Consider the following 18033-nt stretch of genomic DNA (forward strand, 5'->3'; position numbering starts at 1 on the left):
CCAAGAGCACTCCACCCAGGGTTTGCTGCACTTTAATTCAACCAGTTTGTATGTAGCCAAGGCCTCTGCATTGTAGGTCAGCCATTGTACAGCCCAGTCCCTACATGCGCTGTGCTCCGTCTGCCCTGGCCAAACCCAAGCCTGGGACATTCCTAGTTCCCTTCCTGAGCAGGTAAGCGATTCTCCTGCCCTTGCTGGCTGTGCCACTGTGAAGCAGGTGCCATGGCTCATGCCAGGGCCAAGTTCTCTCCCTCCTCTGTGTGGTGTCGTGCAGAACAGGGCAAGGCTCATGCAGGAGAAATAAATAACTGACTGGAGAAGTGGATGCCTCTTTCCAGCACCCTGCAGCCCCATGAAATGGGGGAAAAGGTATTGCAGCTGTAGCAGAGCCCAGCAGGTCATTACACAATATCTCAGAAAGGCCACGCTCCTCTCCTCTATACGCCCAACAAGCTGCCTAGCTGTGGCCTTGGGGAGACTGATCCCAGAATCCTGCATCCAGTTTTGTGATACACATTTTAAGCAGGGCCTTGGCCAGCATGCAGGGAAGAGCCACAGACTCTATTTGAGGGCGAGAGAAGTGCCTAACCCAGAGAAACTGACGGTGCTCACTCTGTTTAGTAAAGAGGTGACTTGATTAAGGGCCACATTTTTCCTAGGGAGGGTGATTTACCATTGGAACAACTCCCAAGTAGGGGGTAGATTCCCCCATCTCCTGAGGTTTCCAGACTCTCAGACAGCCTGTCTGGAAGATGCTTTAGTCAAGAGGTATTGGATTCAATGCAGTGAACTGCTCGAGTTTGTGCCTCATGCCTGATGATCCAGTTGCCTGCTGTGGCCTTAAACAGTCTGTGACTCTACCTCATGCAGTAATGGGGCCACCCTTTACTATCCCCCTTGCTTATTCCCTTTTCTCTAAGAGCAACAGCCAACCCCTCCCCAAGCAGGGGATGTGCAGGTGAGAGGTTCAGGGAGGGCAGCACTACTGTTGGTGGGTCTTTCTCCTCTCCCTCCTAGGCTCAGAATTAATGCACAAGCCAACAGGGCACCAGCAGGAGTGATGAAGCAAGGGCCAGGAAGGCCAAGCCATGGGTGCAAGGAGCCTGTGAGAAAGCAGTGGAAGGTCTCTCTTGTGCAGGCCAGCCCCTGGGCCCACACACCTGATAAACCCCATGTGATGGCACAGGTTGAGGCTACTGAATTTCACCTAGAGAAGCACCTTACAGCTGGGGTTTCCTCCCAGCTCCAGGGACAAGTGCTGGGCTCCGAGGGGGAGTTATTAGCATGGAGGCAGCTGGCATGGGGTTAATACAAGCAGCATCTGACAAGCAGCAGCAGCATGAAATAGAGCAGGGGGTCCAGTTCACAGCCCCCTGCTGCCATTCCACAGGTGCTGCCTGGACTTATTCTAAATGCTGCCCTTAGGGTAAGTCCTCCCAACAACAGCAAGGATCCTATCCTATCTCCCCTGGTAAGCTGGAGGCATTAAGGTAGGGAGTGCACAGGGATTTTGCCAACAGCTGACTGGGTTGCACCCCCAGCCAAGGCTAAGGCCACAGCAGCTAACAAAATGCAGGGCTTGGCTGTAACAGCCAGGGAAGGATTGCATGTGAGCACCCATGCTCATAAAACAGCCTATGCATGGACAGAGAGAGAGAGCACCCGCTGCCTTCTTGGCCAGCATTTAACACGAGTGGGGCACTGCCCTTCCCAGGCCAGCAGACATCCCCCCCCTCCCCAGTTCTAAAACACCCTCCAAATCCTTCACATTCATTTTTTATTTTTATTTTTTCACTTAGAATTGACACCAGCAATTGAGGCTCCTTGGTGCAGCCAGACCCAGGCAGCTCCTCCTACACAGAACGCCTGCCTGCTGCAGCTGGGCAGACAACAGCACCTAGACACACCTAGGTTATGGGAGACGGAGGGGCCTATGGTACCTGTTGAACATTTGATTTCAAGCCCACACTAGGGGCCCAGATACAGTCCCTAGAGCCCAGTGTGACTCCTGCCCCATCCCACCCTTAGAAGTTGGGGGGCCATTTCAAGCTTCCTGCCTCTCAGGGAGAAGGCTGCTCTGGCCTGTTCGTACTGTAGGGAGAGGGTGCCCCTGTGCCAGCCTTGTCACTGCAGCTCTGCCAGCGTTGGGCAGGGGCTGCTTCTAAATCCCCTCCCCAACTTGTCGGCGATCAGGGTGGGTGAAGCACCAGGCCCTGCCAATTCCAGTCAGCTGTCTACCACAGAGAAGAGACATGAAGAGGGGACGGTGAAGAGACTGTGGGGAGGAGGCAGTCCCAGTAAACGGGGTCCCCCCCAAAGGATGGGGCTAGCTGGGGGTTTTGCCACAGGGTTTTTGGGAGCAGCCTGCAGCCAGAGGAGGTCACTTGGAGGCTCCGCTGGCCTTGGGAGCCAGAGGCCTGAGGGAACGGCTCACCATCCTCTTCAGCTCCTTGAAGGAGCGGGTCCTGTGTAGTTTGAAGCTGGCCATGGCCAGGTTGCTGGAATCCAGTGTGGCAGAGGCATGGAGCGGGCGGGCCCTGGGTGGGCCCAGTTGCCGCAGTCGCCAATCCCCATTCAGGCTGACAGCATCCACCTCACTGAGGCTGGAGGCACTGCTGCCCTCAGCCCGCTGTGGCTGCAGCTCCAGCTGGCTGCCATCAGGGAAACAGGAGTCTGTGGAGAAGGCCAACTGGCGGCTTGGTGGGGGGAAGGGCTCGGCTTTCGGCCTCCCCAGGGCCTGGCTGGAGATCTCCAGGACAGATGCCCACTTGTGTCTGCCCGGGGGCTCCAGGCAGTGCTGGGAGCTGCAGCGATACACAGGCCTTGGCGTGCGGACGTTCACCTCTGAGCTGCAGCGGCTCCCGCCCTCTGCCCGGAGAGCTGGCCTGCGCCGGAGGCTGATCCTGCGAAGCAGCTCCCGTGGGCTGAGCCAGCTGCGCTCCGCACCCTCGCCTGCCTTCACCAACTCCCGCGAGGCATGCTTACCCTTGTACAGCCGCTCCCGCTCAGTGCCAAGGGCCTTCCTGGAGGAGGCCTTGACCCTGACCACATGGGGATGACAGGACAAGGCCTCGGCCCAGCCAACTCCCTCTGGCTGCTCCCGGCACAGCGAGAGCTGCTCCAGGAGCAACCCCATTGAACGCTCGCTGGACCCCACAGAGGAGGCAGTGGAGCCCCGGCCCCCTGGGCCGTCCAGGGCCTGGGAGCTGTCGGGCCCCTCTGGAGAGCGGAGGTGGGAGCAGGTAGAAATGCGCCTGCGGATTTTCCAGCCGGGGAGCGGCCCAGCTCCCAGCGGGGAGCCACAGACCGATGACATGGACTGGCTCTTCTGGTGCCCTGCCAGGTAGCCAGGCTCTGTGCGGCTAGCTGCCGACCGACACCTGTACCTCAGCACCAGCTTGGCGATGTAACGGTCCAGCTGGACCTGGCGCTGCTCCTCTGAGGGGGCTGTCCCACTCTGGGGAGAGCCCTCCTGCACAGTGTGGATGGCTGCCCGCTCACTGAGGTCCTCCTGGGATGGGCCTCGGGACAGGCCACTGGTAAAGAGTGGGCTCTGCAAGGCCACGGCATGCAGCGGGCTGGGGTAGTGGTAGATCTCGCTGGTGCTGCGGGACACCAGGTCGCACTTGTACTGCAGGAGCTGAGGGAAGGCTGGAGAGAGCTCACCCAGGCTCAGCAGGAACTCCAGGTCCCCTGTGGAGAGAGTAGAGAGCAGGCACCCTGGATCAGAGACAGGCTCTGGCCTGGCAGGGGACACCAGGTGCCTGGGCCAATATTCCTGGCATGACATGGGGCTTGGCTGTACCAAACTGGACCCAGTATCTGAGCTGGACACAGCTGGCTAAGTGGTGACCTAGGGGTGACCACGGGCACTGGCAGGGATCCCCGGGCAACAAAGCAGGTTGAGAGGAGAGCTAGGAGAACAAGTCGAGGGCTGAAAACCTGCCTTGAGACCAGGGCCTTGTCCCCACTAGGAGGGGTCAGCTGGTACAGATATACAGGCATAGCTACCCCAGCAGTTCCTCCTAGTGGAGGTGCAGCTTAGACCAGTTTCCCCAGCAAAATCAGTTTCCCCAGCAAGATGCCTTTTTAGCTGATATAACTGTGTCTATACTATGGCTTTTGCCAGCACAGCTCTGTTAGGGAGAAGGGTGAAAAAAATCATCTTTCACTCAACATAGCTGTGCCAGCAAAAGCCCAAGCATAGCTGCAGTTTTGCCACCCAAAAAAGGCCTTTTGCCAGTAGAGCTGTGTGCGCTCGGTGGGGCTGGAATAAACTACTGGCAAAAGGGGTAGTGGTAGATCTCGCTGGTGCTGCGGGACAAGAGCCGTTTTGCCAGTCTACGGTGCAGCCACGCTCAGCGTGTTTTGCTGGTGTAGTACACAGGGACAGCCTATGGGGATAGCTACACCGGCAGCAACAGACCTGGCCTCGGACCAGATGGAAAGCACATTGTTAAAAGGGAGAGTGATTAGCCATTGAACAGACCCAGGGAGATGGTTGATTTCCCATCACAAGGGAGAGTGGGACATGGGGTGGGGGCTGTAAATTAAGCCCAGGATTCTAAGGCCTTGTTCACTGTAGCCACACTGGTGTAGTGAAAGCATAGAGCATCCCTTCCCCAGTGGGGATGTGGTTACACTGACCTGGTTTAGCTGTTCCTGGAATAAACTCTCCTGGGGTACAGCACCTTTATGCTGGTATAACTGCAGCTGCACTGGGGCGAGCTACACTGGTTAGGGGGTGGGGTTTTACACTGCTGAGGCCTTCTAGTGCAGACCAGGCCTTGTAGGCATGCTCTAGCTCAGCCATGAGTGGCAAGCTACATACAGGAGTCCCTGGGCCAGGCTGTCCAGCACTTTCCTGGTCTTGAGATCTGTGACAACTCAGCGCAATGCTCCTGGAGTATCTGTGAGGCAGTGGGGAGCAGGCAGGCCCCACCCCTGCCTGGGATGCAGAAAATCAGAGAACGGGCAGTATGGGACAGTCCTGCACTGACCCTGCCATGGGTCTGGGGGCATCAACGGCACCTGGCAGGGTGTCCAGAGCCCCTGTGGGAATGGGGAAGTTAGAATCAGTCAGCTCCCCCCGCCAGGTTCAGGGTCATGCTCCCACCTTGTTACTCCCAGGATCCTACTGGTTGGCAGCAGGGCTCCCCACCCTGAGCTGGCCGTTTCCTTCTTACCTGTTGAGACTGGTCTCCTGGCAGCAGCATGGGGGCTGCTGGGAGCATTGGGTCCCATTACCCGCTGCAGCCGGAGGTCGAGAAGCCGGACGGTGGCCTCGTCAGTGGAGTGTGGCCGTGAACAGCCACTGTCCCGTAGGCCTGGGAGGTGGGCGAGGGAACCGACGCTGCAGTGCGAGCCTCCTGGGCACTCGCTGTGCATGGACGTGGAGGAGTTGGACAGGGAGCCCATCTCGCTGGTCTCGTAGAACCCTGGGGCAAGAGGAGAGATTCATTGCAGGGGACCGGTTGTCCTTATCTCTCCCCTCGCCAGCCCCGAACAGGATGGGTCTCTCCTCCTGCCGAGTCCCCCACTAACAAGTCCCAAGGACTCTGGGTTGTGGAGGATGATCCTAACAGGGTACATGGCCCAGCTCGAAGCCTCTGCTCGCATCACACTCCACCCAGGTTGAGCAGGCCCTGGTGCCTTGTCGCTCCTGGTTGCCAGGGCCCAACCCCTGCCGGACATACCTGAGCTGGGCCTGGAGTCGGCCTCTGAGGTCTCTGGTGCAGTGAAGCTAAGCTCTGTCTGTGCCCTGGGCCTCTTGGGGAGCAGCAGCTGCTCGCTGGAGCCGGTGGTTCTCAAGGCCAGGCTCGTCGCTGGCGTTCTGCTGTCCCTGTTCCCGGCTTGGCGTCCCACATCGATGCCCTCAGAGGAACAGTAGGAGACACATGGCTTCTCAGGGATGCCCAGCAGGTCCTCAGACTTGCTCCGGTCCAGCTTAGCTGGGGGCAGTGGTTCCTTAGCCCCCAGACTGCCCCATCCCTGCTGTGGCAGAAGCATGAACAAGGTTAGTTAGAGAGATGCCAGCAGCCACCAAACCCACCAGCCACTCAGGGCCCTGGCATCCAGGGCCAGCCCCAGCTCTGTGTCTCTGCAAGGAGCTTGGCAGAGCACAGCCGCAACTACAACTGGGCCTCCTCCATGGCACTGGGCACTGCACAGGCCCCCAACTCTACCCCAGACTCCCTCCTCCCGGCCTGCTGGGCACTGAATAGACCCCGCTACCTGAGCAAGATCAGGGCCCCCATCACACAGAGAACCCTCCCCCATTGAGGGGGCTCCCTTCAATCACTGTTCTGGGCACCACAGAGACTCCCGGAACCCTTCCGAGATCACCCCCCGCCCCATCACTGCAGAGGACCCTTCCTCCCCCCTGGAGAGCAGGCCCCTTTCCCCCCTTTGTGCTGGCACTGCACTCCAGTAAGCTCTGGTCCACACAGGGAGTTGCACAGGTTGAACTAAGGCGTTGAGGTACCGATCGGTGCTGCAGGCATGGCCTCCCATTGATTCAAACTTGGCTCAGCATGGTGTCACTGCTGAAGGCACATTTACAGGAGCAGGCTGAAGGGACAGAACCAGTTTCCTGCGTCCGCACACACGTGCGGTGTCGGTTTAGCCCTATCGGGTTTTAAACCAATTCTAAGCTGCAGCTTGTGTGGCATGTCTAGGCTCCAGTGCCCCAATGAGCCAGGAGCCCGGCCCTGCCCCAGAGCAGCTGCCCAAGGGAGAAGGGAGCCCACTGCTGAGTGAACTCTGCAAAGCTACTGTTGGCGCTTTCCAGGCTCAGAGCACCCTGCCCATTAGCCCCCACAGCTCCCAGGGGTGTCAGGCAGCATCAGCCTCCCTTACAGTGACAGGCAGAGACAGAACCTGCCCCAGGTGGCACAGACCAAGCAGCAGTGCTGAGAAGGGAACCCAGGAATCCTGCACACAGCCACATGCTCAACCCACTAGGCAAGGCTTCCTCCACCTATGCAGATGTTCCCCCCTGCAGCAGCTTTAGACACATCCCTAGCTGGGAAACAGCCCGGAGGCATCTCCAATGGATGGGAAGCTAAGGGAGGGCAAGCTGCTCCCAATCTCCCCCCAGGTGTGGGGGTGGCATACAGCTTGGCCACTGTACCCCCAGCACAGAGTGTCTTAGCTCTCTCCCCGCCGGACAGCACTTTTTTTCTTTTTTAGATTTTCACCTATTATACACAAAAACATGATCAGAGAATTCTACTGAGGAGGCTGACCACATCCACGACCAAATCCACCTCTAAATTGGAATTCAGTAGCTCCTCCTGCACCAGCCTCAGCCCTTTTGTCAGCACCAAGTGGAGCAGTACTGCGTCTGTAGGTATCTCTGTCGGCCTCTCCCCGAGTAAGACGTGCAGGGCGTTCACCTTCCAGATCTTTGGGCCGCAGTCTGCCAGTCTCAGGGCGGCTACGGGGCAGGGTGGCAGGCACAATTTCAGGGGGAAGATGAAGATAATCATGCAAATACTGGATACCCTCATTGGTCAGATATCAGTAAAAGTGCCTCCAAGCAAACTGCTCCTTCACGTAGCCACGTGATTTCAGTGACTGCATGGCTTTCATGACATGGAGGTTGGGCACATTCTTGTCTGCCAGCTCTGGGTGATTAGGCATGTGAACATCTTTCTTGGCCACCATCACTCCCTCCTTAAAAAGGAGTTCGTAGATGGCAATCCGGTTCTTCTTGGGCATCAACACTGTGGCGGTAACAGTAAGCCCGAGAGCTGGAAGGCAGGGGCCTCCCTGCCCACCCCAGGAACTGGGAAGCAGCAGCAGCCACAGCCAGGTGAGGAGTTCAGGAGGCCAAGGGATGATGCACCTTGACCCCAGGCTGGTGACTAGAAGTACTGATAAGATCACAACCTTCCCCAGCTCCCTGCACTTTACCTCAACCTCCCATCCATCCCCCTTCCTCCATGGGCGGGGGAGGAGGCTGGCCCTGTCATTCTTACCCCAGAGATGTTTGCAGATCTGTATCCTGGCTGACGTGGAGCTGGGGGGCCCCGTGGCTTCCCCCCAAGAGGAGGGGCTGGCTCAGGTTTTATTGGACTCTGGGGTTCAAGAGGGTAAAAAAACAGTGAGGCAATATGGTGGTGAGGGGGAAATCACAGTGGAAAACAGGTGCTGCTCCCTCCAACCCACCACAGCCTATGGCCCCAGATACACCCAGGCCTTGCCCCACGGCCCCCAGCATCAGCCACAGTGACCTGTTCCATTAGGGAGCATGCGCCATAGCATCATCCCTACTGTCCCACATGCCTGGCTTCTCCTGCATGGGGGTGGGAAGGAATGGGACTTCCCCCAAGACCCACTAACAGCCAGGCTAGGGAAGCCTGTGAGGAAGAGGGGGGCGGGCCCCAGAGCCAAGCTGGCGGCAGGAGTGAAACATGAGCCCAGAGGCCCCTTTCTGCCTTTCAGCTCAGCTCCATCCCTCCCAGGCTGGGCAGCTGTTGCCTTTGTGTGAGCCCTCCCCCGCCTCCATCTTACCTACTGAAGCAGAGAGAGACACATGCTCCACACAGGCAGAGCGGAGGGGGCATGTACAAGATTTCAAGGTTCGGGGTGTGCAGGCAGGGGCTTGCTGGGGTGCCCAGGGTGTGCATGGAGGGTCCACACATGCACCATTCACCTTGGAGAACGGCCAGATCACACTGATATTTCTGCCACCTGCCCCTGACTCAATGCCTCCACCCAACCCATTTGGTTATTCAAAGCCTCTGCTGGCCTTAAGCCAGGCTGGTCCTGAAAGCCAGGTCTGGCCTCACTGCTGTCCCTGGGAGGGGGCAGGTCGCTGACTCCCAGCTATTCAGATATCCTCTTCCCCCCAGTACAGGCACAGCTGTGTGCATTACTATGCATGAGCAGGCATGCACCAGCCAGGCTGCCCTGGGGCAGCTCTCCCCTATTTCCCCTCCCCCTGCATGCCAGGTGTGCAGGGCAGGGATGGAGGGAGGAGCCTGCTGCCTGTCCCAGGGTTAGTTTACACTGGAACTGGCTAGTTGACGTTTCCCCCGTTTTTTATTAGGAGAAGACTCCGGTTCCGACAGAGAAGCTGGCACTGCCCACGCCAGCGCAGAGCTGAGCTGGGAGGATAGCCAGGCAGGAAGCAAGTGAGCACTGTAAACAACAGGTGGTTTGTTTCCTCTAATACACACAGGGCCTGGCCAGCCAACGCCCACCTCCCTGCAAGCCAAATCCACAGAGACCAACCTGCCAAAGCCAGGTCAGCAGCCTAGGCCTGAATCCCCCTCCCTGCAGCTCAGCTCCCAGCCTCAGGACAAACAGAGTCAGAAGAGATGCCAAGAATTCCCCTGAAGCCCCACAAGCCTCCAACTCCCCTGTCCTGGGGCTTTGACTGTACAAACGAGGGCACATCCATTCCAGACAAAGCAGGCTGAGAAACGCAAACAGAGCAGCCCCAGTACGGCAGAGCACACACCACCCATTAGTTAGGTCCTGTGGCACAGGGCAGATGAGGGAGGCACAAAACGCTGCCTCCTATATGACAAGAGACAAGATGGGTGAGGTAATATCTTCTATTGAACCAACTTCCACTGGGGAGAGTTACAAGCTTTCAAGCTACACTGAGCTCTTCCTCAGGTCTGGGAAACGGACTCAGGTCTGGTCTGCATTACAGAGTTAGGTTGAGGCAAGGCAGCTTATGTCAACCTAACTATAGAAGTGTCTATACTTAAATTTCACTCCTGCCAATGTAACTGCCCCACTATGCTGAATTAAAAACTCCACCTCCACGAGCGGCGTAGAGTCACGGTCGATGTAGTCAGTCGACGCAGTGTCAGTGTAGACATTGTGCTGCTCATGTCGACTGTTACTGGCTTTCAGGAGCGGCCCCACGCTGACAGTATAAATGATACAAGCGCTCCTGGGGAGAACATGCACCACAGACACAAAGCGCAAAGCATAGACCAGGGGTCGGCAACCTTTGAGAAGTGGCGTGCCAAGTCTTCAGTAATTTAAGGTTTCCCATGCCAAAATAAATTGTACATTTACAGGGGCTCCTGACAGAACCCCAGACTGGCAGTGGGCTGAACGGCTCAGCGCGCTGCCGGTCTCGGGTTCCGTCTGCGACCCGCACTGCTGGTCTGGGGTTTTGTCCGCAGGCCCCTGCCAGCTGGGGTCCCGGCCGTCCGCCCCGCTCAGCCACTGCCGGCCCAGGGTTCTGTCCATCCAGGCCAGCAGCGGGCTGAACGGGGCCGAGACCCCACTGGCAAGGGGCCGGCAGCCGGAACCCAAGACCGGCAGCAGGCTGAGCGGCTCAGCCTGCCGCCAGTCTGGGGTTCTGTCTGCCAGCTCCTGGCAGCCGGGGTCCTGGCCCCGCTCAGCCTACTACCGGCTGGGTTTCCGTTCACCCAGGCCGGCAGCTGGCTGAGCGGGGCCGGCGTCCGGAACCCGAGACAGGCTGAGTGGCTCAGCCAGCTGACGGTCTGGAGTTCCGGCCACCGGCTCCTGCCAGCTGGGGTCCTGGCCGTCAGCCCCGCTCAGCCCGCTGCCAGCTTGGGTTTCCGTTCACCCAGGCCGGCAGCAGGATGAGCGGGGCTGGCAGCCGGGACCCCAGACCGGCAGCACAGGCGGCAGATGGAACCCCAGGCCAGCAGAGCACTAAACCGCTCAGCCCGCTGCCGGCCTGGAGTTCCAGCCATTCAGGCCAGCAGCGAGTTGAGCTGGGCTGGGACCCCGGCTGGCAAGGGGCCGGCGGCCAGAACCCTACACCAGCAGCTGGCTTTGTGGGGCCGGCAGACGGAACCCCAGACAGGCGGCGGGCTGAGCAGCTCAGCCAGCTGATGGTCTGGAGTTCCGGCCGCCGGCTCCTGCCAGCCGGGGTCCTGGCCGTCAGCCCCACTCAGCCCACTGCCAGCCTAGGATTCCGTTCACCCAAGCAGGCAGGGGGCTGAGCGGGGCCGGTGGCTGGGACCCCGGCTGGCAGCAGCGTGCCAGTAAAAATCGGCTCACGTGCCGCTTTTGGAACACGTGCCGTAGGTTGCCGACCCCTGGCATAGACACACACAAGCAAAGTAATTACTTGTGGTAGCTCTATAATTCTGTAGTGTAGACATGGCCTCAGAGTGTCACCGCTAAATACAAGAATGAACAGATTGTTTAGCATAAGTCATTAACAGGCCACTTCACCTTGAATGATGCCTTGAAATATGTAACTACTTACGCTAAACAATCTGTTCCACCTTGTACTTAGTAGTGACACTCTGAGTATGTTTTCCAGACCTGAAGAAGAGCTTGTCTCTCTCACCAAGAGAAGTTGGTCCAATAAAAGATATTACCTCCCCCACCTTGTCTCTCTAATGTCCTAGGACCAATATGACTACAACACTGCATACATCCTATATGACGAGACAGTCTAAGAGGGATCATGGATTCTCTTTTCCTTCTTCTCCTAAGCTGTTGAGCAGCATTGCAATGTCCTGTTTGATAAGCTGCACCATCCCACACCAGACGTGGCTGCATTCAAGCAGTGGCTAAAGAGAATTTATAAGAAACAACTCACAAAACAAGCTGTCCAGCATCAGGCTATGAACCTACCAACTCCTCCACATGCCACATTCTACACAAACTTTATCCACAACAAGGAGGAAGTGGAATTGGGAGGGGTGCAAATACAAACCAGAATTAGAAGACAGGTAGAGACTTCAGTCTAAGGAAAGTTGGAAGAGACTGGGGCTGTTTAGTTCAGATAAGGGACATCGGAGAGTTACACAAAATAGTAACTGGCATAGAGAAGGCAGACTGGGGACTCCATTTACCCCCAAAGTTGATGCAGGAACAAAGAGACATTGAGTGAAATTAAAGAGGCAATACATTTAACACCAAAGAAAGGAAACAAGCACTGAATTAGTCTGTGGAACTCACTTCCACAAGCTATGACTGGGGACAAGAGCCTAGCAGGATTCACAAAAGGGCTGGACACATCTGTGGATAATGGGAACATGTCCAGGTATGTCAGACAGGAGAAGAGGCTATAAGGGATGCAGACTCTTCAGCCTCAGGGCACAACCCAGCCCCTAAGGGAGCAGGGGGTTCCTCATGGGCAGAACATAGTCCTCCACACTGGAGTTTCTTGTGCCTTCCCTTAAACCATCTGAGCCACTCCCAGAGGCAGGGCATAGGGCTGGAGAGGCACAGCTTGGGTCTGGGCTGGCAGCCCACAGGGCTGTTCCACAGACTGAAAGTTGTTGCATTTGGGGAGCTTTCCTGGCTTGCTTGCTGCAAAAAGAATTTTTTTCTCCAACTGGGGCACACACTATCCCAGGGCAGAGTCCTGGGGATGCCAGCCTGCTCAAAGCCCTTGAGCCCTCCAGCTCCCCCACTTGTATCCTGTGCCCCCAGAACTCCCCTGGACCCTAACCCTGCAACCAACCTCCCCATGGTCACAGCAACCATTGCCCCTTCCCTTCCAGCATACCCCTTTGCCCCCTCACTCATGCCTCAGCCTACATATCACACCCCCAGTCCTGCACCATCACACCTCCAATTACACCATAGTTACACCAACCATAGCTTCCCCCCTTACTCCTACTCCAGCTCCCATGTTCCTCCCCGACACCCCACTCCTAACCCAGAGCCATCCCCATCCCCTTAGCTTTCCATATCCCAGTACCCCACACACCCTGCCTGTGCCCCCATCCCATACACTTAGCTCAAGTTCCCCTACTTGTACCCCAGCTACCCATGCTCCTCTCTCTTGGCCCCCTGTACTCTTCCCTCCCCCATAATCAGCCCCTCCCGCTGAGTCACAGAGTTTAAGGCCAGATCATGTAATCTCCTGTATATCACAGGCCACCAGCACCACCCCACCCCGCATACTAAACCCAACAATCCCTTCCCTGGCCCATGCATTCCCGCCGCCCCCCCCGCCAACTCTCACCTGTCGCTGTCCCCCTGGGACAGCCCCCGCCGGGTCCCCGATGCCCAGGGCGCTCTCCACGGTTCCCTTCTGCATTTCTCTCAGCAGTCCCAGCTCCAGGATCCCGGCCAGGCTGGCCTGAAGCCGCTCCCCGATCCGCACTCGGTCGCTCCCGGACCAGAGGGAGGGCGGCACAGCTCTGCGGGCCATGAGGACCGCCGGGGCAAGCGACACCGATCAGCGGGGTGGGGGTGGGGGCTTGCACCGGGGAAGGGACTGGGGGCGCAGCTCCTGGGGAGGTACATACACCGGGAATAGGAAAAAAATAGAACTGGGGGCAGTGTATGCACCAGGGGCAGGATCGACTAGGCGAGGAAGGAGGTGCAGCAACCAGGACTCACCGGGTACAGCAGCTGCAGAGGGAAGTGTGCACCGCAAGCAGGAGCAGGATGCCGGGAGGGGGGTAAATTGCATGCACGGGGCAGGATGGGTGGGAGAGTAAATTACATCCACCAGCAGCAGGGGTGCTGGTAAGTCGCATGCACCGGGAGTAGGCTGGGGGATGATAAGTTGGATGCACCATGGGGGAGCTGGACGCACAGAGGCAACCCCCAGAAGCCGCCACCGGCTCCTCTTGCCAGGGACTTTCAGCACACACAGCAGCTCAAACAAAGGGGCTGGTTTTGAAAGAGTCACGTGGGGGCGGGGCCAAAGGCCCCGGGCTCCTGATTGGGTCCGACCCGGGCAAAACATTTCGTAGAACGAAGTGAGGATCAAAGGGGAGTAGACGGTAAATCCTGTATCCCCTCCCCCCCCCCCGTGCACCAGGGGGCCAAAAACCCATTAGACCCTCCCTCAAATGCACTATGGGGCAAATACCCGCAAACACACCCCGAGGGGTAAAATAACCCCACTGCACCCCCCAGAATACAGCATAGGGGGCACAGGCCCCCATTACCCCATGGGAGGGTGAAATGCCATCCAAATCCTGCGAGGGGCCAATGTCCCCAAATCCTTCCCCCAGTGAGGGGCAGATTCTCCCCCAAATATAGCCCCAGCTCCCTTGGGGACAGGTCACTTCCCCATGCCCCGGACCAGCGACACCTCCCATAGCAGCCCCGGGCCCGACCCCACCTTGGCCGGCGGGGGGAGTGGGCCTTGGGAGTGACTGTGAGTCCGTGCCTGGGCTTGTTCGTCCATTCTCTCTCCCCCTCTTCCACCCCGGGGCCCAGCCATGTGGGCTCCTGCTTGCGGCTCTTTACGGAGCCAGGCAAAGGGATTCAATAACCATGCGGCCGAATTCCCCTCTAGCCGCTGGACGTGCATGGGGTGTCGGAGGTGGGGGCACCGCAGGGGGCAGGGGCAACTAATACACCTCCCTCTTTATCGCACATCCATGGGTGGCGGGGACAATTAACAGATCCCCCTCTATCCCCATCATAGGGGGCAATTAACTGACCCCTCTACCATAGAGAGCAGGGGTAATTAACAGACTCCTCTCTACCCCCCATCCATGTGGGGCATGGGCAATTAACAAGACCCCTCGGCCCCTCTGTTCCCCCATCTTAGAGGACAGGGGCAATTAACAGATAACCGCTTCCATCCCCATCATGGGGGGGGGGTACAGTTAACAGACTCCCTCTTCTCTGAGCAGAAGCAAAATCAGCCCATAGAGAAGAAAAACCCTCCCCCCGCTTCAGTGCCCTGCTCCCCACCAGGAGCCCCCAGTCCCGTCAGGGCCCTTGCGCTCCCCAGTAGCAGCAGGGACCTGGCCTTAGGGATTCCCCCGCGGGCGGGGCGAGTTGCAGGGGGATCCTGCTGCAGCTGGAGCAGCGCTGCGGCGCAAGCGGCGCTATTTAAAGGGCTCCGGGGGGTAGGCGAGCCCCGCTCAGCACCCTGCAAGATGCTGCCAGTTACCAGCAACCGGGAGCCCCGCGCTCCCTTCAAGCAGCGGAAATGCTTCGGTGAGAGAGGAGCCCCTGGGCGGGTCCCTGCAGGGAGAGACTGGTTAATTCGAGGGTAGGGCGTCCCCTGTGGGGAAGCCCCTGGGCGGACCTCGGGGTGCCCTGCCCTCTTCCCCTCTGTGGGCTCGGAGCGGAGAGCCCCCCCGCCCCAGGAGCTAAACAAGGGGGCTGGACTGGAGCTCCCCCTGCATCTGGGGTGCGGGGAGACCTGCTCCGGGCTGGCTGCCTGTCCCTGCCCCACCCCCGGCGGGGGGCCGGCCCGGCCCGGATGGTCCGTCTGAGTATCCAGATCTCAAAGGGTGCTGCCCGCGCGGGGTCTCTCACGATTTTCAGGGGTCTCTGCTGGGGGAAGCCTTGGCTCGGCCCCCGTGACTGTGACCCTCCTTCCCGGGTCCGCTTCTCATTCCAGCTACTAGGAAACGCGAAGTAGCCGCGGTCCGCTCCAAGTTCCCCAGCAAACTCCCGGTGAGTGGGCAGGGCGACCGCTTGGCGGGAGGAGGTAGGGCGTGGGGGGCGCTTAGCGTGTAGCCTGGGGCCAAGGACACCAGCCACTGCGTGGGAAATAGTCCCTCACCTCTTCTCTTCCCCCCCCCCACTCCGCAGGTGCAGGGAAAGGGTTGGGGGGGGGTGCCCATCTCAGCAGCGTGGCCTCAGGGAGGGGTGCTGCCTCCCTCCCTTTCCCACGTGTCTGTTTTCCAGGTGATCCTGGAGCGGTACCCCAAGGAAAAGGTGCTGCCAGCATTGGATAGAACCAAGTTCCTGGTCCCTCAGGAGCTGACCATGGGGCAGTTTGTGACCATTATCCGGTAAGAGAAGAGAGGAGGTGTGTGATTGGAGGTGGGGGTCTGGCTTGGTATTGCACCCTTGGTGTCTGTGCCCCAGGTGCTGCTTCTGTCTCTGACCTGAGACACCATAGGGGGGGTGCTGTGACCTGGGCAGTCATTAGCCCCCTTAGGATGCCCCTGGCTGTGTTTCAGGGGTGCCATACAGCTTTGGGAGAGGTGCTACCAAAGGCTAATGCAGAGACTGCAGCTCTCTGAACAGCCCTTTCTTGTTCCAGGATGCCCTGGGTAGGGGACCCCTGTTCTCCTTGGCTGCTGTTGTGGGTTAAGTGCAGGGGTGGCTGTGAGCAAGTACAGGCAATGCCCAGGTAGTGCAGTTCCCCCCTGGGCAAGGCAGGCAGTGGGTGCTCTCAGGGGAGACCAGTCAGTGCTTTCCCTTCTTACCTTCAGATGGGACTCAGCTCTCCTGCCTTCTTGCTTCTCCAGGAACAGGATGGCCCTCAGCTCTACCCAGTCGTTCTACTTGCTGGTGGATGGTAGCCGGAGCCTGGTCAGCATGTCACTCACCATGACTGAGGTGTACACACTAAACCGAGATGAGGACGGGTTCCTCTACATGACCTACGCCTCCCAGGAGATGTTTGGCTAAGGCCACTGGTTGCCTCGGACTCCTGGTCTTCTGAGAGGAGCCATTCTTGCCCATTCTAATGTTGCTGCTTGGTAAATGGTGTCATCCCACCCCCTCCGGTCAGAGTAGGAATGATATTCCTACCTGGCCAGTGGGGCATCTACCCTGGTGTGCTGAGATGCCAAGGAACCTGCCCATTTCCTTCCTTCCCCAGGTGGGTGCCTGGGTAGACTTGCTTCAAAGGGAAAGATCTGACTCCAGAGTGAGGGCCCCTTTAGCTCAGAGCAAGTGCTTTCACCCTGTGTCATGCGGTGCCCATGGGATGGTCCTTTCTGTGTTGTGGGGATAGTCACACCCACCAGTCTCTTGCACTGGTGCCAGTGTGATTCTCTCACCCCCCCCCCCGTGAGACCAATAGGACCCCATTGCTTAAGGGGTGGTGTTGTAGGACACTGCTCAGTGCTGGCTCCGAGTTCCTGCTGCACCACCTGGGGCTGCTAAAGCCCAGCCTGTTCCCTCTGACCTTGGGATAGAACTCTCATGGTAGTAGCTTTTGGAATAAGAGGAAGTAAACTTATCTTCCAGCAACTTTCCTAGCCCCAATGCTGACCCACTGGAGACCCTTCACCTCCCTGAACAGGGGTGAACCTCCTCCTCGAGGGCAGCCCTAGCTGTGGGGTAGACTGGTTCTCTTGTAAGGGAGGTTGAGTGGTGCAGGAGGGAAGGTAATCCTGCACATGGAATAAGCGTGGTCTGTCCTTTAGACTGCACATGTGTTCTCTTTAGAAGCATACCCTGTAACCACTAGTTAACCGTTAAACATGTTTCTGTAAATGCTTGTCTGTGTGAAATGGGACTGGCAATCCAATCCAGCATGGCTAAGCCACTGCAGTTGCTGAGAGTAATGACTGCACTGAGAGCTCCCCTGCCAGGTGCAAGCAGCTCATGCCACCAGTCAGTAGAGAGGCCTGAGGGGAGTGCACTAGTTACAGCTGTATTTAGAGCACATGGTCCCTTGGGCCTGTTATCTTGGTGCAAATAACCTGTCCTGGATGGGAGGTTCTGTGCTGTGGTAACCCTGTCCTGGACCCACAACTGCTTAGCAGGCCCCAGTCTGAGCATTGTTTAGCTGGTGTGGTGTACTTTCCTCTCCAGTGCTGCGTAAAAGCTCTTGGATGCCGTGCTGGAAGCCTGTCTTCATTTCAGACAGATTACAGGCTGCTTTCTGCTGGCGGCTGTCACTGATTCGGCAGTGGGCAAAGGAAAGCTGGGTTAAAAAGGCCTGTGTTATCTAAGCACCCAAAGCTTCTAAAGGTGTAGAGCAGGAGGGGGCTGAGATAGCAGCTAGTGTCTTTCCTGCTCCCTACAACGTGTGCATATACCAGGACCTCTCCTTCCATTGCTGCTGGGAAGACTGATTTATTGCAGGGAGGGGAAGCATCTGTTCTCATGTTCTGGGAACATGCTCGAGGAGGCTGGAGCATCCACTAAATAGGCAGTTCCTGTTCTGTACCCTGCTCTGGAGTCCCAGTCTGTTGATTGCAGAGACTCCTGCACCAGACAGATGTAAAGAGGGACTTGGAACTGTGTGTGAGAATTTTTCCTCTTCAGAGTTGAGGGGAGTAGAAAAATTTCTTCCTGATTCTCACTTTCCTACAAATTAATTCTCATCTGGGTGGGAGTTCTGCCCCTAGTACAAAGCACCTTGGAGGCCCCCTTTCCATGGCACAAGAGTGATCTTCTTGTGCTGCT

The 18033-nt window shown here is 57.9% G+C and overlaps 2 protein-coding genes and 1 pseudogene across 5 annotated transcripts; 1 reads left to right on the plus strand and 2 right to left on the minus strand.

The window, feature by feature from the left end:
• Positions 1 to 1769: 1769 nt before the first annotated feature.
• Positions 1770 to 13978, minus strand: LOC101950583 (dapper homolog 2-like). 4 transcript variants are annotated; one of them, XM_042849609.2, is made up of 5 exons: positions 12929 to 13257; positions 7983 to 8081; positions 5697 to 5991; positions 5187 to 5438; positions 1770 to 3693 (listed from the first exon to the last, which is right to left on the minus strand). In XM_042849609.2, exons 1-5 carry the CDS (start codon positions 13115 to 13117, stop codon positions 2381 to 2383), a joined length of 2148 nt encoding a protein of 715 aa, XP_042705543.2. In that variant the 5' UTR covers positions 13118 to 13257; the 3' UTR covers positions 1770 to 2380. The 4 variants fall into 4 exon arrangements, with proteins under 4 accessions (XP_042705543.2, XP_042705542.2, XP_042705544.2 ...); XM_042849608.2 differs by having other exon boundaries at positions 5697 to 5994; XM_042849610.2 differs by lacking the exon at positions 7983 to 8081 and having other exon boundaries at positions 12929 to 13978.
• Positions 7201 to 7788, minus strand: LOC122173640 (small ribosomal subunit protein eS10-like; annotated as a pseudogene).
• Positions 13979 to 14695: 717 nt separating the features above from the next.
• LOC101945912 (microtubule-associated proteins 1A/1B light chain 3C-like) lies at positions 14696 to 17115 on the plus strand. Its single transcript, XM_005289267.5, has 4 exons — positions 14696 to 14871; positions 15281 to 15336; positions 15571 to 15677; positions 16140 to 17115. The coding sequence occupies exons 1-4, from the start codon at positions 14811 to 14813 to the stop codon at positions 16300 to 16302; spliced, it is 387 nt and encodes a 128-aa protein (XP_005289324.3). The 5' UTR covers positions 14696 to 14810; the 3' UTR covers positions 16303 to 17115.
• Positions 17116 to 18033: the final 918 nt, after the last annotated feature.

The sequence above is a fragment of the Chrysemys picta genome, chromosome 7 (assembly GCF_011386835.1).
Source record: "Chrysemys picta bellii isolate R12L10 chromosome 7, ASM1138683v2, whole genome shotgun sequence".
NCBI classification, from domain to species: domain Eukaryota; kingdom Metazoa; phylum Chordata; order Testudines; family Emydidae; genus Chrysemys; species Chrysemys picta.

What these genes read in the sequence shown, in the direction of transcription:
- LOC101950583 (XM_042849608.2), bottom strand. Translation starts at nt 13,117, where the DNA reads ATGGCCCGCAGAGCTGTGCCGCCCTCCCTCTGGTCCGGGAGCGACCGA. An exon ending in GATCTGCAAACATCTCTGGG is followed by an intron (nt 5,995 to 7,982) that starts GTAAGAATGACA and finishes CTTCTGCCACAG; the next exon opens with CAGGGATGGGGCAGTCTGGG. An exon ending in CAGGAGACCAGTCTCAACAG is followed by an intron (nt 3,694 to 5,186) that starts GTAAGAAGGAAA and finishes CTCTCTCCACAG; the next exon opens with GGGACCTGGAGTTCCTGCTG.
- LOC101945912 (XM_005289267.5), top strand. Translation starts at nt 14,811, where the DNA reads ATGCTGCCAGTTACCAGCAACCGGGAGCCCCGCGCTCCCTTCAAGCAG. An exon ending in AGTTCCCCAGCAAACTCCCG is followed by an intron (nt 15,337 to 15,570) that starts GTGAGTGGGCAG and finishes TCTGTTTTCCAG; the next exon opens with GTGATCCTGGAGCGGTACCC. An exon ending in CAGTTTGTGACCATTATCCG is followed by an intron (nt 15,678 to 16,139) that starts GTAAGAGAAGAG and finishes TTGCTTCTCCAG; the next exon opens with GAACAGGATGGCCCTCAGCT.